This window comes from Oncorhynchus kisutch, unplaced genomic scaffold (assembly GCF_002021735.2).
Source record: "Oncorhynchus kisutch isolate 150728-3 unplaced genomic scaffold, Okis_V2 Okis01b-Okis20b_hom, whole genome shotgun sequence".
NCBI lineage: Eukaryota > Metazoa > Chordata > Actinopteri > Salmoniformes > Salmonidae > Oncorhynchus > Oncorhynchus kisutch.
In genome coordinates, this window is record NW_022261978.1 from 8056948 (window position 1) to 8080969 (window position 24022).

A 24022-nucleotide genomic window follows, 5' to 3' on the forward strand; every position below is an offset into this window, starting at 1 on the left:
CGCTGTTGTTGTTGAACGTGTTCTTGATTTATAGATCCGGTAAAATCTTATCCAGGATCTTTCCGAAGTAAGATTAGCCTACACGAGACGCTTATTTGTCACTACTTAAATCAAGTTTTTATATCTAAATCAACGTTTGATTGGTCTGGTATTTGAGCTCATCGGACTTGAGATCCTGGAATTATTTCCCAGAAACCCCCTAATCTTTATCTAAAGGCTGCGACTAACAAAGTAAATGTAGCCTACTTACTTATTTGTCATGTGAATAAACTCTGAGGAAACAATATCTCCCCACCAATTGTGCATGTTCTCCCACTTAAAATGATGAGAAAGGCCTGTAATTTTCATCATAGGTACACTTCAACTTTGACAGACAAAATGAGAAAATAAATCCAGAAAATCACATTGTAGGATTTTTTATTAATTAATTTGCAAATGATGGTGGAAAATAAGTATTTGGTCAATAACAAAAGTTTATTTCAATACTTTGTTATGTACCCTTTGTTGGCAATGACAGAGGTCAAATGTTTTCTGTAAGTCTTCACAAGGTTTTCACACACTGTTGCTGGTATTTTGGCCCATTCCTCCATGCAGATCTCCTCTAGAGCAGTGATGAAATGATGAAAATTACAGGCCTCTCTAATCTTTTTAAGTGGGAGAACTTGCACAATTGGTGGCTGACTAAAAATCTTTTTTTTATCCTTGTCATACGAAGAGAAATAATGAAGAGAAATTATAGATAAAACGTATCGGTTCTCATCGGCTATTGGACATAAACATTACACAACAAGTTGGAAATCGCAAATTCAACAATGAGTGGTTTGGAAGGAATAAGTGGCTAATTGCAAGCATTACAAAGCAATCATTAGCCTGCTATTCAGTGGAGTGGCTGTGGGGTCCCAAGTCTAAGATTAAGGGTCTCTTTTCCTAGTTTAAAATTATAAACATTCAACATTGGCCATGCTGTCAATGAAGCATAATTTATGCCACGCTCAAAACAACTGTTAACTCAGAAATGCAAAATCTAAATTTAGTTAGCTCAAGACAACTGGGAACTCAGGAAAAACGAGCTACGACTGGGGAAATGCGTTTTGAACTTTCATCAACTCGGAATTGTAAATTGGGAACTCGGGGCTCTTTCAAGTGCTATGACCTGAAGATCTCTGATGTCATCATGATTCAACCTTTTTTTCTTTCTTCGAGTTCCCAGTTGTCTTGAAAGCACCATAAACCCAGAGAATGGCAACTTTGATTACAAAGTTTGATGAAAAAATCTGCCCACGAAAGGCCGCTGCGCCACCTTCCTGTTCAAGTGAGCACAGCACAACAAGGTGAGTCCAAAAATGTATTGTATGCTGCTGCATAAATGATGTAATATGCCAGGGATATATGTATACTGTAGCTAAGAAAGTAATACTAAGTGTATGTAGTGTAGTAAGCTGTTAGTAGCCCATGTGCCTCACCATAATTTGGTCTATCGTCACCTTAATTTCGCCTACTGTTCTGACTTGGTGGTGCACATGTAGCCTATAACCTGTTTTTGAGAAATGTAATCATTGAATATTGTAAGAGCTTTCATTGTCTGCTTATATGCCCCCTTTATTTATCCTACGGTTCTGACTTGGTGTACAGGGAGGACACTGTAAGAACGGCCCATGTTCTGAATTCTGTCGCTGTACATTTCAAAAGTGCTGAACAAATAGTTATATTGACTACGTCTGTCCTAGCTCACTCAGTAATGTCTTAATTGAAATTACGGATTACCTCTTATCCATTTGTTGTTCACAAGTTCTCATTTGCAACTGCGACCTGGCCAAGATAAAGCATAGCAGTGTGAACAGACAACACAGAGTTACACATGGAGTAAACAATTAACAAGTCAATAACACAGTAGAAAAAAAGGGGAGTCTATATACATTGTGTGCAAAAGGCATGAGGAGGTAGGCGAATAATTACAATTTTGCAGATTAACACTGGAGTGATAAATGATCAGATGGTCATGTACAGGTAGAGATATTGGTGTGCAAAAGAGCAGAAAAGTAAATAAATAAAAATAGTATGGGGATGAGGTAGGTAAAAATGGGTGGGCTATTTACCGATAGACTATGTACAGCTGCAGCGATCGGTTAGCTGCTCAGATAGCAGATGTTTGAAGTTGGTGATAGTGCAATTAATGTATTGTTTTGTGTTGTATTGTATTGTGTAGTGCCCCACCAAGATGTACATGCTAAAATCGCCACTGCTAATCGCCACTGCTAATTTGAAAACTCCCGCTAGCCCATGTCTCCACCAATCCAATACTTTTAGATTTGTGGGAAGTAGAATGGTTGCACAATTAAGGAGATACTATAGCAACGCCCCCAGTCAATCAGGTTTGAATACTTCCTGTGGTCACCAATCTTCACCCAATGAAAACATCCGTACTATCAACAAGAACTTTGTGGTGCAAGTATACTGAACGGAAATATAAACGCAACATGTAAAGTGTTGGTCCCATGTTTCATGAGCTGAAATAAAAGATCCCAGAAATGTTCCAGGCACAAAAAGCTTATTTCTCCAAAATGTTGTTCACAACTTTTTTGTTACATCCCTGTTAGTGAGCATTTCTCCTTTGCCAAGATAATCCATCCACCTGACAGAAAACACCTAGTGGTCGGTTCCAGATCTCTAAATAGAAGTTCAATAGAAAACACCTAGTGAAGAGGTTCCAGATCTCTAAATAAAGGTTCAATAGAAAACACCTAGTGAAGAGGTTCCAGATCTCTAAATTAATATTCAATGCACTGGTTTAGAGGACACGTTGAAGGGGGTTAGTGCTCCTGATCTTATTTCATAGACTTTCCCATACGTACAAAATAATATATTGACATTTTATGTTTAATTCAATTTCATTTAAATATATTCCAATGTAGATTTTTTTCCGTATGGGTTTATCAATTAATGTATGCTATAAAGTTGAATTGTTTTGTGTTTTGATTATTATTATTATTTATTTTTACCTATGCACGCCTTTTTTCATGTTAAGAAGTACGTGGTAATCCTTAGACAACTAAGCCTCGTAATGTTAATGAAAAACAGAAAAAGCTCTTCTGAACTTCAAATTTTTTTTTTTCACACTTTATATTTGCCTGAAAACATCCTAAATGCAGCAAAAATGTCGCCTGAAGTGAGATTACACGAAGCATCATCAGCCATAGAGTTTACCATTGGTGGGGAGAAAGAGAGAGCGGTCCCAGCTAATGGTCGATCACATACAGAGCTGGTAGAAGGAAGTCAAAATTGGAAAGTGTCGCAATAGCTTTTGATAAAGAATATCTTCAAGACTAGGCAGCTGCATAATAAGTGGGATGCGCTGTTGAGCGCTACATCCTGAGGGATTTGTGCTGATTGTACGGAGATTGTGACAGCCGGTTAAATGGCGTCACTTGAGAAAGCAAAAACAAGATGTATGTCAGGAGAAGTGCAGTATTATCATAAGGGGACGTATATGTAACAGTGTAACTTTACATTTACTTGGAATTAATGAGGAGGAATGCAGGGGAAAAGAGAGGCAGAGGAGGTCTAAAACAGAGGGAGGAAGATGGTGAGCTTGAGTCGGTTAAAAATGGCGGAAAAGGGGAGATGGTTTTTAAAAGAAGAATGGTAGAAAGTGTAAGCAGATGGAGCTGAAGACAGGATGAGAATTGGAAGTGAATGAGGTTGACGTATCGGAGGTGGTGGGTGTGGTGAAGTTCTCAGGCGCCTGAGGCTTGAACCGAGAGTCAGGATGAAGATGAGTCTATGACAGTAGGAGTGAAGTTTTTGGAGAAAGTGGACCCTTGCCTTTTTGCTGATCCATTTGTGGTTTCAGGGTGGGTGAAAACAGAGCTGGGTGCCTTGAAATTGGTGAGGGTAACCAAAAGTGGTCTTGTGATATTTGTTTATGTTTCTGCTGGTCAGAGGGAGAAGGCGCCCGAATTGTTTTGCTCTCAAGATAAGGGTGCCATTGAAAGGAGTGATTACTGGGATAGCAGTAAATGTAAAGTTTACCAACTGAAGAGGAAGATTCCCGGTGTTTGTGATGCTCGTTGTTTGCTGCGAGACAGACAGGGTGGCGAGAGTGGTGAAACAGAAGAGTCATTGTCTGTTCTTTTGAGTTTTGATGTTGAGTCTTTGTCCGACAAAGTAATGATAGGACATATAAATTAATATGTGCAAGCTTTTATACCGAATACATTATGTTGTTACAGGTGTCAAGCTTATGGGCATGTGGCAGAAGTGTGTAAGAGGGAGGTTCCTAGGTATGAGAAGTGTGCAGATGGGCATGAGACAAAGGAATTGGTAGCATTGGGGAAAGTAGTGGTATGTGGTAATTGTGTCCCCATGGCGCTGGGGATCAGAAATATCCCGTGCGAGAGAAATATGAATATTTTATTCATTTGTAGATTTGTTCGTGAGTGTAGTGTTAGATGGTAGGGTATTTGAAAATCTTATTAATTTATTTTTATTTTTAAATCAAGCAAAGTATAAAGGAGTTGTACACCAGTCTAGTAAGTTGCGGTAATGCAACATATTGGATGCCAATCGCCGTTAAACCTCATCGAAGAAGAAGTTTACCATTGATATATCGATACTCGACTGGTCTGATCTGTGTGTGATGACGGCATAGCATACATTGGAACCAAGCAAAGAATGATCAGCTAACCCGAACTAGATCAGTCTTCCAACATAGTGGGAATTTCTACATTCAATCTCCAAAATACAGCTTAAAACTGATCTCAGAACAACGTTATCGAAGGAACATCAAGCGAAAGTCACGAGGTGTACTTCTTGTTCAGGTTGGACAGAGACGCGCTGGCCTGTTATCTAGCTAGCTAGCCTTTCTACTGTACGTGGTAGGTAGCAAAGGTTACTAGCACTTCCACTGCAGCCAGTTTGATGTTTTGTACACCACCAACCCTGTGAACGATTAGCTACTGTTTATGGCTTTGGTTTGATAATAACTTAAAACACACTATCTAGTCCTAGGCCTATATCATAAACTCTGGAGTAACTTTGCTTTGTCCATATCATAAGATTAACCAATCTAGCCTGTGAGCATATTTCTGTCCTGCCCTTTTGGTGCAGGACATGTAATGTCCATGCTATTTTAATTGCAAAAGTCCTGATCTTCTCAATATGTTTGCCGGGTTGTGTCTAGTCCAGGGGACTTTTTCACATCTCTGGTAGGAAGGACGTCAACGTTGCACAGCAGCTGAAACCTGGTTCCATCTGAGTGGAAGCTCCTTGGCCACAACAACACCAGGCTCCAGACAATTAAAGCTGTAAAGGACGAAAAGCAGACTATAAAATAGACAAGACATTCAAACCTTGCATACCAGAAATAACACTGATTGACCCCCCAAGTCCAAGAAATAAACTCAAAGACAAAATACCTGAAGTGTTTCCTGTTCAGCCTTGATCATCTCCTTGTACTGATGGTGGAGAGCACGTTTATGCTGAAAGACAAATTCCAGAAAAAAGGTGTTGAAACATCAATGAATTAATCTCTTATAGATTTGTATTTCCTGTTGACCTCTACAGTTGTAATAAAGCATCCTGTACACACTTAACCTGCTTCCTGTCAAACAATGGCAATGCAGACACAAGATTACTAGCTAGTTTTATCAAACGTTTAGCTTCATAATTACCAGCTGGCTAAATGTAAGTTGTATTCATCTAGCTGGCCAGCTAGTTGAACATGGAAAAAAAGACCTTGAAATCTACAATCCAATAGCTAGCTATTTAGCTATCATTTTATCGTAGCTTGCTAACTAGCCAACTTAGCATGTGTACCTAATCACTTAAAATGGGGTTTGATTAGCTTGATAATCGATTAGCATTCGCACCACAGTGGCTATTTTCGGTAGCCAGCTCGTTGAATATGACAGACAATTAAAATATTATCATAATGTAATGCGCGGCTTAGCACATCAACAATCAACATTAACAGCAGAATGCAACTGGTCAGTTTAGCTAGCTAGCCAAAACAGTATCTGTATACAACTGTCTATCTAGCTAGCTATTTAGCTAACAATAATTTTAAAAACAGTTTTGATACAGTTGAGACAATAACAAATGTACAATTATGTATCTGTCTTAGCATTTTAACTGTAGACTCTTACCGGTGTATGGATAATGATGATTCACGGCAGACTGAAACACTTCCAAAATAATCCTTCCCACTCGGCTTCAACCAGTCCAGACTGCTTTAGCCTCAAAAGACAGAGCTGCGTCGATACCAGCAGCTGTATTCAGGACAACACTGGTATTGAAAGCTGTAGCTACACGCTGCATGTTGTCTGTGATGAACATATGAGTAAATCCAATGGACCTTTCAAATATCCACAGTAACAGAGAACAGGAGGTGCCATTTGACAGAGAAGCCTTCCACCCTATTAAGCGCCATCAACAGCTCGATTTAACAAGTCTGGTTGTGCTCTAGACTTCCCTTCTCTCAGCGTGACCAAGGCAGCGGCAGTCTGAACACAAAGTAACCCGTTTAGGCCCCACGTCTTCCACCCACCCCAACACCACCCCAACACTAGCCCAACACTACTCCAACACTACCCCAACACTAGCCCAACACCACCCCAACACTAGCCCAACACCACCCCAACACTAGCCCAACACCACCCCAACACTAGCCCAACACCACCCCAACACTAGCCCAACACCACCCCAACACTAGCCCAACACTACTCCAACACTAGTGCCAACAACACAGCAGAGAAGAATGAAACTGCATCAGACATCTGCCTCCCCTGGTGTATCTGAAACCAGGGAACATGTATCCCTGCTCTCCCACTGTCTGGGTTCCCCTGTGAAGATCTGCAAGTAGGGACCCCATGCCCATCGTAATTGAAATGGCTCCCTTCCACAGATCTCCCTGTATGATGTCATCTTAGTTCCTAGGTATTAATCAAACTAAGGCCAAACACAATAGATGTAAACCACCATGTCATCTTGACATACATAGCCTTTTCATGTCATTTTGTGACTATACCAACGTGAATATTTAATTTAAACATGCCTGAATATTCCTAAACTAATTTAACACTCAAAGTAAAAAGAAACAACATTTTAAGGTGAAATGACAGATGCAATCGTTAATGTGTTCTAATCTTTCATTTTCATTACAGGTCATCTAACTGAACTATATCAGTCTTGACATTGACTTCATTGCTGTTGTTGCCACGTGAGCAGGACAATATGAGTGGAGAGAGGGAAACATTGATGGATGAAATGGAACAGAGTTTATACACTTTAACCAACGACAATTTACGCTGCCTGTGCGAACGCAGTGGAATAGGTGGCAAGGATGGCTCTGATGTTCAAGGAAAGAATCACCATCACTCATTGTGCCGTAAAATCCTGGAGGAACTTCGGGAAAATGCAGATTCAATGGAATCGGAGGAGCAGGGAATGTCTTGGTTACTCCAACTGAAAGAGGACATCAGGAAGATACAGGAGGAGGGTATCGGTGCACCTTTGAGTCCCAGCAAATCCATTGATGATGACGCTGTAGACTGTGATGAAGACGAGAACCAGAAGGACATGGATTGGTTACCTAGCAAAAGGCTGGAGGGGGAACCCATGACTCACAACCAATCCTTTGATGACGACGTTGCAGACTGCGATGAAGAATGGGATGAGGAGGACAGGGATTTGTTGCCTAGCAAAGGGCTGGAGGCGGAATCAGCTCCAGAGAGACACACACCAGAACAGAAGGAGAAGAGAGTGAGTGGGTCCCCCTCTCTGTCCTCTCCTGGTAATGCCTTACTGCTGGGTCTGAAGAGAGTGAGTGGGGCCCCCTCTCTGTCCTCTCCTGGTAATGCCTTACTGCTGGGTCTGAAGAGGGTGAGTGGGTCCCCCTCTCTGTCCTCTCCTGGTAATGCCTTACTGCTGGGTCTGAAGAGAGTGAGTGGGGCCCCCTCTCTGTCCTCTCCTGGTAATGCCTTACTGCAGGGTCTGAAGAGGGTGTCTGTGCGGCTGGTCGACTGCAGGAAAACATCAGGGTTGAGAGGAACTGCTGGAGGAGGAGACAAGGAGGAGGAAGGAGATGAGGAGGAGGAAGGAGACGTGATTCATCAAAGTAAGTGCAGCAGGATACGTTCTGTTTTGGTTCCATTGTGAAGTTGAGTTGTTGTTTTCTAACATGACAGTGCAGTCCAGCGGCCTCTGATATCAACATTTGTAAGTTGCATCAACACCTTTTTTCATTGTAGAATCATTGTTAAACATAGAGGAGCGCAACATGGTTGCCAATGGTTTTGATACAATTAACATATAACGGTGTATCTGACAGTTGTGGCTGAAGGCCGAGAACATTAGAATAATACCCAGCATGCTTTGAATGTGTTTTGTTTTTACTTTTACATTTTGGTAATTCAGCAGGAGCTCTTATCCAGAGCAAATCTAGTCAGTGCATTCAACTAATGTAGATAAACAACATATCACAGTTGTAACAAGAAAAATATATTTCTGCGACCGTTACTGAGAATGTTATTGAATACTGATCAAAAATATAAAATGCAACAGCCCCAGCCAATCAGAGTTAGTTTTTTCCCCATAAAAAGTCTTTATTACAGACAGAAATACTCAGTTTCATAAGTTGTCTGGGTGGCTAGTCTCAGACGATCCTGCAGGTGAAGAATCTGGATGTGGAGGGCCTGGTCTGGCATTGTTACACATAATCTGTGGTTGTGAACCTGGTTGGACGTACTGCCAAATTCTGTAAAACGACTGTAAAAACACTAGAAGGCCAGCAATCCCGGAGTCGCCTCTTCACTGGTGACGTTGAGACTGGTGTTTTTGCGGGTAGTATTTAATGAAGCTGCCAGTTGAGGATTTGTGAGGCATCATTTTCTCAAACTAGACACTAATGTACTTGTCCTCTTGCTCAGTTGTGCACCCGGGCCTCCCACTCCCCTTTCTATTCTGGTTAGAGACCGTTTGCGCTGTTTTGTGAAGGGAGTAGGACAGAGCAGTGTACGAGAACTTCAGTTTCTTGGCAATTCCTCGAATGGAATAGCCTTCATTTCTCAGAACAAGAATAGACTGACGAGTTTCAGAAGAAAGTTCTTTGTTTCTGGCCATTTTGAGCCTGTAATTGAACCCACAAATGCTGATGCTCCAGATACTCAACTAGTCTAAAGAAGGACAGTTTTATTGCTTCTTTAATCAGGACAACAGTTGTCAGCTGTGCTAACGTAATTGCAAAAGGGTTTTCTAATGATCAGTCTTTTAGTCTTTTAAAATGATAAACTAGGATTAGCTAACACAACGTGCCATTGGAACACAGGAGTGATGGTTGCTGATAATGGGCCTCTGTATGCCTATGTAGATATTCCATTAAAAATCATCAATTTCCAGCTACAATAGTCATTTACAACATTAACAATGTCTACACTGTATTTCTGATCAATTTGATGTTATTTTAATGGACCAAAAAATTGCTTTTCTTTCAAAAACAAGGACATTTCTAAGTGACCTTAAACTTTTGAACGGTGGTGTGTAAGTCAAGCAAACGTTCAACAACAACAGCCCTCTCACTAAGAATCCTGTTGTCTGCCATCGTCTACTTTTACTTGACACCCACTTGAAACACAAAGGTCTGAGTCCACGTGTTTATCATGTGAAGACTAAACATGATAAGTGCTTGACCTTGTATATTATTACGAGATGTATCCTTTATTCAGGTTTTATGAGTCCTTCCCATCATTAAAAAAAAAATCATAATTATGTTTTGTAAAGCACATTTCCCACACTCAATGCACATACATTAAAACGTATTATTATACTTAAAAAATATATACAGTACCAGTCAAAAGTTTTAGAACACCGACTCATTCAAGGGTTTTCTTTATTTTTACTGTTTTCTACATTGTAGAATAATAGTGAAGACATCGAAACTATGAAATAACACACATGGAATTATGTAGTAACCTAAAATGTGTTAAACAAATATTGATGACGGCTTTGCACACTTGGCATTCTCTCAACCAGCTTCATGAGGTAGTCACCTGGAATGCATTTCAATTAACAGGTGTGTCTGTTAATAGTTAATTTGTGGAATTATATTCCTTAACGCATTTTTGCCAATCAGTTGTGTTGTGACAGCGTAGGGGTGGTATATAGAAGATAGGCCTATTTGGTAATTGACCAAGTCCATATTATGACGACAACAGCTCAAATAAGCAGAGAGAAACGACAGTCCATCATTACTTTAAGACATGAAGGTCAGTTAATCCAGAAAATTGAAAGAACTTTCAAAATTTATTCTAGTGCAGTCGTAAAAACTATGTGGAAAATGGCTCTGATGAGGACCACCACAGGAAAGGAAGACCCAGAGTTACCTCTGCTGCAGAGGATAAGTTCATTAGAGTTAACTGCACTTCAGATAGCAGCCCAAATAAATGCTTCACGGAGTAACAGACACATCTCAACATCAACTGTTCAGAGGAGACCGCGTGAATCAGGCCTTCATGGTCGAATTGCTGCAAAGAAACCACTACTAAAGGACCCCAATAAGAAGAAGAGACTTGCTTTGGCCAAGAAACACAATCAATGGACATTAGACCGGTGTAAATCTGTCCTTTGGTCTGATGAGTCCAAATTTGAGATTTTTGGTTCCAACCATTTGTGAGACACAGAGTAGGTGAACGGATGATCTCTGCATGTGTGGTTGCCATGTGAAGCATGGAGGAGGAGGTGTCATGGTGTGGGGGTGCTTTGCTTGTGACACTGTTGGTGATTTTTTATTGAGAATTCAAGGCACACCTAATCATTATGGCTACCACAGCATTCTGCAGTGATACGCCGTCCCATCTGCTTTGCGCTTAGTGGGACCATCATTTGTTTTTCAACAGGACAATGACCCAAAACACACCTCCAGGCTGTGTAAGGGCTATTTGACCAAGGAGACTGATGGAGTGCTGCATCAGATAACCTGGCCTCCACAATCCCCCAACCTCAACACCTTTGAGATGGTTTGGGATGAGTTGGACTGCAGAGTGAAGGAAAAGCAGCCAAACAAGTGCTCAGCGTATGTGGGAACTCCTTCAAGACTGTTGCAAAAGCATTCCTCGTGAAGTTGGTTGAGTGTGCAAAGCTGTCATTAAGGCAAAGTGTGGCTACTTTGAAGAATCTAAAATGACACTTTTTTTGGAATGATTCCACATGTGTTCATAAATGTTATGTTTTCACAATTATTCTACAATATAGAAAATAGTAAAAAATAAAGAAAAACCTTTTGAGTACGTGTGTCCAAACTTTTGACTGGTACCGTGTGTATATATATCTTTGTTTTGCTATTTAAACCTTTTTTTTACGGTAACCGAGTTCCTTTAGCCGGCCAATAACCGTTATTCAAAATCCCATTAACTATTTGATAACAATACTTCTCAAGGACTGGTTATGCATGTGGACGATTTTTTTGTTAAATCCTAAATTACAGTGCAGTCTAGGGAATTTGATTATCTGATGAATGGTTTTAACGATACCTCAGAATGATGTAACTTCTCTAGGACAAACTGTATTCAATGTTTTGATTGTTTTTCCTTGTTCACCCAGGAAAAAGACGTGGCTATTGTGGATCCTCTGGGGAACCCCAAGAACAACATCATCATGATGCTGATGACCCAGACTGGAGTCTCACCGAATCAGAACACGCCAACAAACAACCGCAGAGACTTACAGGGAAGAAACATCACTACTGCTGCACTCAGTGTGGGAAGATTTTAGCTGGTTCAGCGCAACTTAAAATGCACCAGAGAATCCATACAGGAGAGAAACCTTACCGCTGCTCACAGTGTGGAAAAAGTTTCAGTCTAAAAGGTAATCTTAAAATGCACCAGAAAACACATACAGGTGAAAAAATTCACCACTGCTCTGACTGCGGGAAAAGTTTTGCACAAAACTCCACTTTAAAAGCACACAAGCAAACACACAAGCCTGCCGTAGAAAGGTCTTACCAATGTTCCTTCTGCGAGAAGACATTTTGTATTTTGGCAACCTTTAATTTCCATATGAAAATGCACACCGAAGAGAAACCGTTCCAATGTTCTGACTGCGGAATGCGGTTCATTCATTTCAGTTTACTGAAAGCACATGAACATAAACACAAGCCCTCCGCCGAAAGGCCCTTCCGCTGCTCTGAATGCGGGGCGTGTTTTACTACAAAAGGTAATCTTAAATTTCACCAGCTGACGCACAACCGGGGAGAGAGACCTTACCGCTGCTCTGAGTGTGGGAATTGTTTCTCTCATCCGGTGTATCTGAAGAATCACCAGAAAAGGCACAGTAAAGAGAAGTCTATTGTCTGCGACCTGTGTGGAAAGACCTTCAACCATCCTGACGACTTCAGAATTCACATGAAGATACACCGAGGAGTGAAACCGTACCACTGCTCCGACTGCGGCAGCAGCTTCATATTCCGACGCCGTTTAATAACACACCAGCGTGTGCATACTGGAGAGATGCCTTATGTCTGCAATCACTGTGGGAGGAGGTTTTCGCTGTCTCGTACTCTGGTGAATCACCAGCGAACTCACACTGGGGAGAAACCTTACCACTGTTCTTTCTGCGGGAAGAGCTTCAGTCGGTCACAAAACCTGGCTGCACACAAGAGAACTCATACTGGAGAGAAGCCTCATGCTTGTGATCAGTGTGGGAAGAGGTTTTCCCGAACCGACGCATTGGCTGTACACAAACGCACTCACACTGGAGAGAAGCCTTACAGCTGTGATATATGCGGGGAGAGGTTCACGTATTTAGTAGCCATGTTGAAACATAAGAAAGGACATGGACATCCTGCCGATGCACTCTATGCTGAACAGCCTTAGAATGATCGAAGCTCTATGAAGAGACTTTATTGTCCATTGTTTAACTTTTAGACTCAAGGGATTTGTCTTTTTGCTTATAATCTACCTCTAGAGAGAGAAAGGGACATAAGCACACATGTTGCCAGGTAGCCTAGCGGTTAGAGCTTAGGGCCTGTAACCGAAAAGTCACTTGTTCTAATCCTCGAGCCGACGAGGCAAAAAAAATTGTTGCTGTGCCATTGAGCAAGGCACCTAACCCTAATTGCTCCTGGGTTGCCGTTGATAATGGCTGACCCTGACCCCGACTCCACTCTCCGATGGCGTCTCAGGGGGAGTTGGGATATGCAAAAAACAAATGACCACATTTGTATATAAGACACACTTGTACATGTGTGAAATAAGGACAATATAAACATCAAATTATTATTATTATTATTGTTGTTGTTGTTGCAGACACACACACATGGGTTGGGAGCAGAGGGTCCGTAGCTTTCTACTTAAGGTTACGTTTGCTTAGCCCCGTCCCACAGCTGCCATTGGACTGAAACACAAAGCCAGGATTGTGGCTTTAAACTGCCTGAAATTACAGGGTTGTGTACATACATTCAGTATCTGACAGGGAGACCTAACCTCTGCTCTCCTATTCCTGTGGTGGAGTTTCCCATAGCTACAGATCTATATAGGATCAGCTTCTTCTCCACAAATCCTAGCCTTAAAGCCCCTGTCAGTCTTTGTAATTTTACACTATGAGGTCGAAATAACACTCTGAAATTGTGAAAATTATTATAATGCCCATTTTGTGTGAGTGCATTTAATTTATTTATCAAAATGTGTTTTTGGGCAGAAATGCCTTCTGGAACATGTGAACTTTCATGTGCCTTAATAACAAACTTGTATTCCATTCATAAATATGAATCAAATTGTTAAATTACGAGCCTAGTTGGTTTAACCACGGAAAAAGTCAGGAACCTTCCCGCTAGCCATGATTGGCTGAGATAATGGATGGGCTGGACATGCCGGGAGATGAGTGTGGATTGGTCTGCCATGAAGCATGCTTCTGTCTATAACATGAACTGCTCAGTATGTGTTGATAGTCCTTTCTACCGTGCCGTTTTTGAAAGATATAACGTTAGCCATCGAGGACTACAAATGTTTTGCTACTTTTCTCAAACGAACATTAATGCCCTGAATTTAGCAGGCGCTATCGACAAATCAGTTGGAAAAAGTGATGGGCTACTTTCTGCACACGCCACGGTCAGAGCGAACCAGAGGGACTTGACAACGCTGGCCAAACAAGAAGTATTTACAAATAAAAGGGAGTGAAATGGTTCCAGTCTGCTGTGAAGCGTTCATCTAAGAGTCTCGCTCAATTTTCAGATACAAGTTTCTAATTTGGTCAGAAAGTCGCTTTATTGCGTACCGTTAGTTAGTTAGCGAACGACAGCTTGCTGGCTCTCTAGCTAACGTTACGTGTATGATCTGTGTAGTCACATTATTCTAATCAGAAAACCATTTTCATTGCTAGGTATAGCCTAATGTTAGCTAACGAACGATAGCTTGCTGGCTCTCTAGCTAGCTACGTGTATGATCTGTGTAGTCACATTATTCGAATCAGAAAACCATTTTCATTGCTAGGTATAGCCTAATGTTAGCTAGCGAACGATAGCTTGCTGGCTCTCTAGCTAACGTTACGTGTATGATCTGTGTAGTCACATTATTCGAATCAGAAAACCATTTGCATTGCTAGGTATAGCCTAATGTTAGCTAGCGAACGATAGCTTGCTGGCTCTCTAGCTAACGTTACGTGTATGATCTGTGTAGTCACATTATTCGAATCAGAAAAACATTTTCATTGCTAGGTATAGCCTAATGTTAGCTAGCGAACGATAGCTTGCTGGCTCTCTAGCTAACGCTACGTGTATGATCTGTGTAGTCACATTATTCGAATCAGAAAACCATTTTCATTGCTAGGTATAGCCTAATGTTAGCTAGCGAACATTGAACCTAGTTTGTTAGCTTTAGCTACCTGCCGATTCATACCACAGCTAGATACATGTCTGAACAAAAGACTCCACTTCAGCAGGATTATTTACCGACCCCCAGGTGTGTCTGGGGGTGATTATGGCCATTTATTGTATTTCATAAACATGTGTACATGTCTAGACAAAAGTGACCCATCCACTTAGCCAGGTGTGTCTGGGGGTGATTATGGCCTTCTATTGTATTTCATAAACATGTGTACATGTCTAGACAAAAGTGACCCATCCACTTAGCTAGATGTGGCTGAGGAGTGGTTTAGCATTTCTTTCACATGACCCATCAATTTAGATAAATGTGTCGGGTAAGCGTCATCTAACAATTACAAAATATTTAAAATATTTTTTTATCTGGACACTTCCTGTTGCAAGTAACCGTTTCACTGTACCGTTTACACCTGCTGTATGCTATGCACGCGCGACAAATAAACTTGATATAGCGTGTGTTTAGGACATGGCCCACCCATCCTTTATAAAGAGCACACAGTGCCACCTACAGGACAGAAACTGATTAACTGACAAAATCATTTCCAACGCACTCCCCTCGTTATATACAGTTATTTAAAAAAATATGCATATATATTAAAACATCTTGCATATCTTAATTTATTTCCACAATGAACTAATAATATGCACAATAAAGTTGGCAGTTCATACGAAGGATTGTAACCTATAACCTATCGTGTGAGGAAATCAATGTTATATTGTCTTTCTTAAACTACGTCTTTGTTGATTTGTAAGTGTGTGTTAATCCTAATCTGATGATTGTGATGGTTGACGCTGCTACTCTCATAGCTAATATTGGTTTACACTTCAAATGTTGCATTGATATCGACTGTATGCAGATATGACCTGTATTCACTGTTTGTCTGACGTTCCCGTTCATTAACAAAGAACTTCAGTTAGTTTCAGAATGGGTGGCGAGGAATACGTTTGTCCTAAATATAACAAAATAAAATAATATTAATTTTAATTAATAATATTTTTAAATATTGAATACGTTTGTCCTAAATATAACAAATAAAATAATATTACTTTAATTTTAATTAAAAAATAATCTAAAATCAATGTATTTGGGACAAATCATTCACTATACCCTAAACCTCAACTAAATCTTGCAATAAATAATGTGGAAATTTAGCAATTTGAGGTGACTAAACTGCTTGCAGTAACTCTGGGTTGTAAAACTGTCATGGTCAAAACATATTGATACAACAGCAGCTAAGATGGGGAGAGGTCTGTCCATAATAAAGTGTTGCTCTACCTTCTTAACAACACTGTCAATAAGGCAGGTCCTACAGGCCCTAGTTTCTACCTTCTTAACAACACTGTCAATAAGGTAGGTCCTACAGGCCCTAGTTTCTACCTTCTTAACAACACTGTCAACAAGGTAGGTCCTACAAGCTCTAGTTTTGTCGCACCTGGACGACTGTTCAGCCACAAAGAGGGACATAGGAAAATTGCAATTGGCTCAGAACAGGGCAACACGGCTGGCCCTTGGATGTACCAAGAGAGCAAACATTAATACTATGCTTGTCAATCTCTCCTGGCTCAAAGTGGAGGAGAGATTGACTTCATCACTACTTGTTTTTGTGAGAGGTATTGACATGTTGAAAGCGCCTAGCTGTCTGTTTAAACGACTAGCACACAGCTCAGACACACATACATACCCCCCAAGACATGCCACCAGAGGTCCCTTCATAATCCCCAAGTCCAGAACAGACTATGGGAGGCGCACCATACTATATAGAGCCATAACTACATGGAACTCTGTTCCACATCAGGTAACTGATGCAAGCAGTCGAATCAGATTTAAAAACAGATGAAAATACACCTTATGGGGCTCCCGAGTGGCTCAGCGGTCTAAGGCACTGCATCTCAGTGCTAGAGGCGTCACTGCAGACCCTGGTTCGATTCCAGGCTGAATCACAACTGGCCGTGATTGGGAGTCCTATAGGGCGGCGCACAATTGGCCCAGCGTCGTCCGGGTTAAGGTTTGGCCGGGGTAGGCCGTTATTGTAAAGAAGAATTTGTTCTAAGCTGACTTGCCTAGTTAAATAAAGGTTAAGTGAGGAACAGCAGGGACTGTGAAGCAACACAAAGGCACAGACAGACACATGCATACAAATCAAATCAAATGTATTTATATAGCCCTTCGTACATCAGCTGATCTCTCAAAGTGCTGTACAGAAACCCAGCCTAAACCCCCAAACAGCAAGCAATGCAGGTGTAGATACACACACATGATAACAGATTTTGTGTCGGAGATATGTGGTAGGGGTCTGAGGGCACACTTAGTGTGTTGTGAAATCTGTAATGAATGTATTGTAATGTTTTTAAAATTGTATAACTGTCTTCATTTTACCAGACCCTGGGAAGAGTAGCTGCTGCCTTGGCAGGAACTAATGGGCATCCATAATAAACCCCAGGAAGAGTAGCTGCTGCCTTGGCAGGAACTAATGGGCATCCATAATAAACCCCAGGAAGAGTAGCTGCTGCCTTGGCAGGAACTAATGGGCATCCATAATAAACCCCAGGAAGAGTAGCTGCTGCCTTGGCAGGAACTAATGGGCATCCATAATAAACCCCAGAAGAGTAGCTGCTGCCTTGGCAGGAACTAATGGGCATCCATAATTAACCCCAGAAGAGTAGCTGCTGCCTTGGCAGGAACTAATGGGCATCCATAATAAACCCCAGGAAGAGTAGCTGCTGCCTTGGCAGGAACTAATGGCATCCATAATAACCCCAGGAAGGAGTAGCTGCTGCCTTGGCAGGAACTAATGGGGCATCCATAATAACCCCAGGAAGAGTAGCTGCTGCCTTGGCAGGAACTAATGGCATCCATAATTAACCCCAGGAAGAGTAGCTGCTGCCTTGGACAGGAACTAATGGGCATCCATAATTAAACCCCATGGAAGAGTAGCTGCTTGCTTGACAGGAACTAATGGGCATCCATAATAACCCCAGGAAGAGTAGCCTGCATGCCTTGCCTTGCAGGAACTAATGGGCATCCATATAAACCCCGGAAGAGTAGCTGCTAGCCTTGGCAGAACTAATGGGCATCCATAATAAACCCCAGGAAGAGTAGCTGCTGCCTTGGCAGGAACTAATGGCATCCATAATAAACCCCAGGAAGAGTAGCTGCTGCCTTGGGCAGGAACTACTGGGCATCCATATAAACCCAGGAAGAGTAGCTGCTGCCTTGACAGAACTAATGGGCATCCATAATAAACCCCAGGAAGAGTAGCTGCTGCCTTGGCAGGAAATTCTAATGGCATCCATAATAACCCCAGGAAGAGTAGCTGCTGCCTTGGCAGGAACGAATGGGCATCCATAATAAACCCCAGGAAGAGTAGCTGCTGCCTTGGCAGGAACTAATGGGCATCCATAATAAACCCCAGGAAGAGTAGCTGCTGCCTTGGCAGGAACTAATGGGCATCCATAATAAACCCCAGGAAGAGTAGCTGCTGCCTTGGCAGGAACTAATGGGCATCCATAATTAACCCCAGGAAGAGTAGCTACTGCCTTGACAGGAACTAATGGGCATCCATAATTAACCCCAGGAAGAGTAGCTGCTGCCTTGACAGGAACTAATGGGCATCCATAATAAACCCCAGGAAGAGTAGCTGCTGCCTTGACAGGAACTAATGGGCATCCATAATAAATACAAGTGCAAAATCAACTCCTGGTGGTAAGGCTCGATTGATATTTTAATAATTGCATATTTAGCCAGTGTCAGATTTTTACACACTAGAGTCATTATTTCCAACGGCAATCTACCAGCAACCTTGTAGAAAGAAGCAGCTTAACTGCAGAGGCTGGCTGAACTACATTGAAATCTATAAGTGTGACGAAGCTCAGTCTGAGAATTTGAAAGTGGTGACATTTCTCCAGGCTCATCCCTCATCTGTTTACCTAAAAAACTGACTGCTTTTTCGGGGTGACCACTATTGTTGTTCAAATCCCAGATTGCTCCATTATTTAAAGTACAATATTATTATGGTTTAAAAAGCTGTTTGCTGAGTAATAAGTCCACAGTCACAAAGGAAGTGTATGTAGATCCACATGTTTTTAATCAATGCTCAACATTTCACCATGAAAATCATATTTTATGCATCACAGGAAAATGGTAAGACTTTGATCTTCAATACTTTGGTCTTGTTTATTCAGCAACTTCTTTTCCCTGTAAGAAGAAATAAATAATATAATTGATCAGTAATAATAATGAACATGATAAATATATGGATAGAATATAATGGATCAGTAATAATAATGAACATGATAAATATATGGATAGAATATAATGGATCAGTAATAATAATGAACATGATAAATATATGGATAGAATATAATGGATCAGTAATAATAATGAACATGATAAATATATGGATAGAATATAATGGATCAGTAATAATAATGAACATGATAAATATATGGATAGAATATAATGGATCAGTAATAATAATGAACATGATAAATATATGGATAGAATATAATGGATCAGTAATAATAATGAACATGATAAATATATGGATAGAATATAATGGATCAGTAATAATAATGAACATGATAAATATATGGATAGAATATAATGGATCAGTAATAATAATGAACATGATAAATATATGGATAGAATATAATGGATCAGTAATAATAATGAACATGATAAATATATGGATAGAATATAATGGATCAGTAATAATAATGAACATGATAAATATATGGATAGAATATAATGGATCAGTAATAATAATGAACATGATAAATATATGGATAGAATATAATGGATCAGTAATAATAATGAACATGATAAATATATGGATAGAATATAATGGATCAGTAATAATAATGAACGTGATAAATATATGGATAGAATATAATGGATCAGTAATAATAATGAACGTGATAAATATATGGATAGAATATAATGGATCAGTAATAATAATGAACATGATAAATATATGGATAGAATATAATGGATCAGTAACAATAATGAACATGATAAATATATGGATAGAATATAATGGATCAGTAATAATAATGAACATGATAAATATATGGATAGAATATAATGGATCAAGTCTTTAGTGCTCAGTATTCAGCTTGGATATTTGATGTTGAAGTACTAACTGAATAACTCTCATTAAGATTGTTTAGCCCTTCCTGAAATGTTCTTCTTAGGGATCTTCAATACAGTTGAGTGTAAAAGGTCTGTATTGACCTCTGAGAAGACTGAATCATAGGTGGTGTTGATGTGTTCATATCTGAACATGAGTCAGGTACAGGTTTAGTAGCAGTTCTGTACCTTTCCAGAGTCACGGGTCTTGGCTCTGAGCTTGTTGACCTGAGTCTCAGCGATGTCAGCACGCTCCTCAGCCTCCTCCAGCTCATGCTGAACCTTCCTGAACTTAGACATGTGCTGGTTTGCTGCTTCCTCCTGGGTGAGGAAAGGGAGGGAGAGCAGAACATCAGCATTTAAAGTTTGAAGCTTCAGGTAGCAAATTAATGTTCTGTTTTTAGGATAACAATGTATACAGGGAGCTAGAGGATACAGCAGAGGAAGTGAGTGGCAGAACAGGGGATCAAACCACTGCCTCCAGCACGATCACTAGACCAGCCCCTGGTGCAGCTAATTAATATTCAACCCCTCTCCTATAAGTTGGTAACGAATAGGAGGCATTTAGAAATGTGCATCATTTCATCAGCATTTACTTGCAGTGTCAATTGTCATTGTTGACTGATGTGTTGTTGCTGTAGCAACACGTCAAACTAAGTTGTATGGACATGAAGTTTTGTCAGTGACTCACCGCTTCCTCAGCATGCCTCTTGTAGGCCTTCACTTTCATCTGCAGCTTATCTACCAGGTCCTGAAGTCTGCCAACGTTCTTCTTATCCTCCTCAGTCTGTGAGAGAAGATCAAATAATCAATGCCCCAAGAGTTTTATACACAAACCTGTCATTGTAAGTGCCAAGAGTGTAAAGAATGCACTTTCTCTTACCTGGTAAGTGAGCTCCTTGACTCTGCGCTCATACTTCCGGACTCCCTTGACTGCGTCTGCACCTCTTCTCTGCTCAGCCTCCACCTCAGTCTCGAGCTCACGCACCTTTGTGGAAGAAATACATTTAGGCATTTGTTTGAGGTGGTGAAACAAATCTTTGTAAAACAGGAGGATGTCAAGGAGGCACAATTGTTGTCTTTCACTATGTATTTTTCCAAGTGGTTCCCAAAGTGGAATTTACACTTAAATTTGTTCATGAATATTGCTAGCAACAACAGATGAAACTACCGAGGATCTGTGGAACAAGATTAGAAGGTCCAATACAATACAATGTAATATTATTAACAAGATTAGAATACAATACAATGTAATATTATTAACAAGATTAGAATACAATACAATGTAATATTATTAATAAAGATTAGAATACAATACAATGTAATATTATTAATCCACCAGTTATGTTCTTAACCCCTAGATGTACAACATGGGCATGGGAGACTAACAGGGATATTGGTAGGTCCACTATTCCAACAATTATATATATATTTTTTAACTAAATTATTCTTGTAGTTATAATATATAGGACTCTTGTTTGATTTGACCGATTTTGTCGTGCATTTAGCAGTGCATGTTGCAGTACCAGTATGGCCAATAGAGGCCGCCACACGCCTCTTTTAATGTTATGAGTTTGCTTCTGTTATGGGGGATTGCGAAGTTTGCCAAGTGAGTCCACAGCAAGACAGAAGCACCGACATAAATATATTTTTAAGGTAAGTGAGTGGAAAAGCACAATTTTCTAGAGAGTAATGTTTTTATGTTCTTTCCCAGCAGCCAAGACCTGATTAGTCCGACCATGCACTGCTGAAGTCATAGTAAAACTGTGTGGATAATGTTTATATCTCCCTCTAAAGTAAGAGTTGGGTTCTGATATTATGAAGGGGTCCCTGATGCAAAGACATTTGGGAACTCCTGATCTAGGAGGGTTAATGAGAGAAAGTCATTACATAATTCTCCTGTGTATTTACATTATCAGATACATTTCCAGCAATCAGTCTTTCAATCCACCCTAATCCACCCTGCTGGTATCTCACCCTGGACTCCAGTTTCTGGAGCTGCTTCTTGCCTCCCTTCATGGCCAGATTCTCAGCCTCATCCAGGCGGTGCTGCAGGTCCTTGACTGTGATCTCCAGGTTCTTCTTCATCCTCTCCAGGTGAGAACTGGTGTCCTGCTCCTTCTTCAGCTCCTCAGCCATCATGGCCGCCTGGAATAGTAGTTTGTTTAATTTATGCACCAATCATAATGTCCCTCGCAGATCTTTTTTGTTCTTAACCAGCCCAGCTACCATTGGCCATTAGGGAAAAATGAAGTTGATGTAATTCAAGGACTCACGTCAGTGATTGCCTTCTTGGCCTTCTCCTCTGCATTCCTGGCCTCCTGGACGATATCGTCCACCTCTCCCTGCACCTGCACCAGGTCAGTCTCCAGCTTCTTCTTGGTGTTCAGAAGGCTGGTGTTCTGAAGGAGGAAACAAGACAATTTGTTTAGCTCTAAAGAGAATTTACAAGATTGAAATTATTAAACTCTCAATGCAAGCAATGTTGAATTCAAGGTGTGTTTAAACAGTATGCTTGGTTGGAAATTGCTTTTGACCCATACCTGGGAGTGCAGCAGTCCAACACGCTCGCTGGCGTCTACCAGCTCAGTCTCAGCCACTTTGCGGCCTCTCTCTGTCTGCTCCAGAGCAACTCTCAGCTCCTCGATTTCAGCCACCATCAGACCGTTTCTGCGCTCCACCATGGCTGCCTGCTCCTTCATGTCTTCTGCGACACGGACGGCGTCATCAAGGTGCACTTGGGCATCCTGGGGTTCACAATGACATACGTTCATTAGAACTTGTGGAAGTAGAGGTGGTAGGATGGGTGATAGAAATGTTCACTGGGAAGAATTTCCCCAATATCGCTACCTGTCTACAGCACATAGTTCACTCTATTCAATTCCTCTGTTCTATTCTTTTCTACAGATTCACAAACAAATCCCTCTCCATGTTCAGATTTTGGAGCTTGATCTCCCTTTACCTTGAGCTGTCCCTGGACGTTCCTAAGCTGTTTCTGGGCCTCAGCGGCCATCCTGTTGGAGTGGCTCAGCTGGATCTCCATCTCGTTCAGGTCTCCCTCCATCTTCTTCTTCACCCTTAGGGCATCATTCCTGCTCCTGACCTCAGAGTCCAGGGTGCTCTGCATGGAGTCAACCACCCTCTGGCTGTTCCTCTTGATCTGCTCCATCTCCTCGTCCTTCTCAGCGATCTTCCTGTCCACCTCACCCTTGATCTGGTTCAACTCCAGCTGCACACGCAGAATCTTGGATTCCTCGTGCTCCAGTGTTCCCTGGACAAACAAGAGGCAGTCAGGCCAATTGTGTTCAATACATTTGGATGTAGGAATTAAATATATATGACTACAATACAGGGATCATTATCCTGTAGCTGGTGTTGGCTAGTGTAACAGTACTTTCCCCATCAAACAGCTGTAGTTTGTACCTCAGCCTCCTCCAGAGCGGTCTGGATCTCAGACTTCTCTGTCTCCACGGTCTTCTTGGCCTTCTCCAGCTCATGGATGCTCTTGCCAGTCTCTCCAATCTGCTCAGTAAGGTCAGAGATCTCCTCTGCACACACACACATGAGAAGTTTAGACTTGGGAGATTTTAAGTGGATATCACCAATGTACTGAAGTCGATATTGAATCATAATAACCATGAATTAATTAACAACACTTCATATGGTCTTATAAATGTAATTGCGCTCAACTTCCTACTGTTGTTAAAATAAATAGCGATTACAAGTAAAACGATATATACAAATGATACTGTACATGACATTTCTGAAATGGTGTAATAGTCGTTTTGATGATTGCAGTTCCTTCCATTTTTAAAACACTAGTAAAACATAAGCCAAATAGAATCGCTGTCAAATGCTCACGTTGCAGGTTCTTGTTCTCTCTCTTCAGAGTCTCCAGATGATCCAGGGCCTCCTCGTAGGAGTTCTTCATCTTGAAGAGTTCAGTGCTCATAGAGCGAGCCTCCTTCTGAGCTCCTTCCAGCTCAGCCTGGCCCTCCTCATACTTCTGCTTCCACTCTGCCAGAACC

At 41.0% G+C, this 24022-nt stretch overlaps 2 protein-coding genes and 1 long non-coding RNA gene across 6 annotated transcripts in view; 1 reads left to right on the plus strand and 2 right to left on the minus strand.

The window, feature by feature from the left end:
- The first annotated feature begins 4488 nt into the window (after positions 1-4488).
- Positions 4489-15554, plus strand: LOC109876455 (zinc finger protein 883-like). 2 transcript variants are annotated; one of them, XM_020468872.2, is made up of 4 exons: positions 4489-4874; positions 7161-7867; positions 7988-8113; positions 11593-13721. In XM_020468872.2, exons 2-4 carry the CDS (start codon positions 7231-7233, stop codon positions 12861-12863), a joined length of 2034 nt encoding a protein of 677 aa, XP_020324461.2. In that variant the 5' UTR covers positions 4489-4874; positions 7161-7230; the 3' UTR covers positions 12864-13721. The 2 variants fall into 2 exon arrangements, with proteins under 2 accessions (XP_020324461.2, XP_031667040.1); XM_031811180.1 differs by having other exon boundaries at positions 4492-4874; positions 7161-8113; positions 11593-15554.
- On the minus strand, positions 4870-6534 carry LOC109876456 (uncharacterized). The gene is made up of 3 exons (XR_002253010.2): positions 6144-6534; positions 5415-5477; positions 4870-5301 (listed from the first exon to the last, which is right to left on the minus strand). It is a non-coding gene; the product is annotated as an uncharacterized LOC109876456 (long non-coding RNA).
- Positions 15555-18928: 3374 nt separating the features above from the next.
- LOC109877501 (myosin heavy chain, fast skeletal muscle-like) overlaps positions 18929-24022 on the minus strand; it is a 79802-nt gene continuing 74708 nt past the window's right edge. For 2 of the 3 annotated variants that reach the window (XM_031811334.1, XM_031811333.1), the window contains 10 exons: positions 23856-24021; positions 23418-23542; positions 22957-23265; positions 22538-22741; positions 22271-22396; positions 21972-22142; positions 20878-20982; positions 20686-20781; positions 20184-20315; positions 19041-19061 (listed from right to left, as the gene is read on the minus strand). In XM_031811334.1, the coding sequence (XP_031667194.1) occupies positions 19041-19061; positions 20184-20315; positions 20686-20781; positions 20878-20982; positions 21972-22142; positions 22271-22396; positions 22538-22741; positions 22957-23265; positions 23418-23542; positions 23856-24021 (1455 nt within the window). Of the gene's footprint in view, positions 19062-20183; positions 20316-20685; positions 20782-20877; positions 20983-21971; positions 22143-22270; positions 22397-22537; positions 22742-22956; positions 23266-23417; positions 23543-23855; position 24022 lie in introns of all 3 variants that reach the window. The other variant, XM_031811332.1, reaches the window with a different exon arrangement.

Excerpts from the sequence above, each read along its gene's own strand:
- LOC109876455 (XM_031811180.1), top strand. The coding sequence starts at position 7,231 with ATGAGTGGAGAGAGGGAAACATTGATGGATGAAATGGAACAGAGTTTA. Across the intron at positions 8,114-11,592 it reads AGGAGACGTGATTCATCAAA|GAAAAAGACGTGGCTATTGT; the intron begins GTAAGTGCAGCA and ends TTGTTCACCCAG.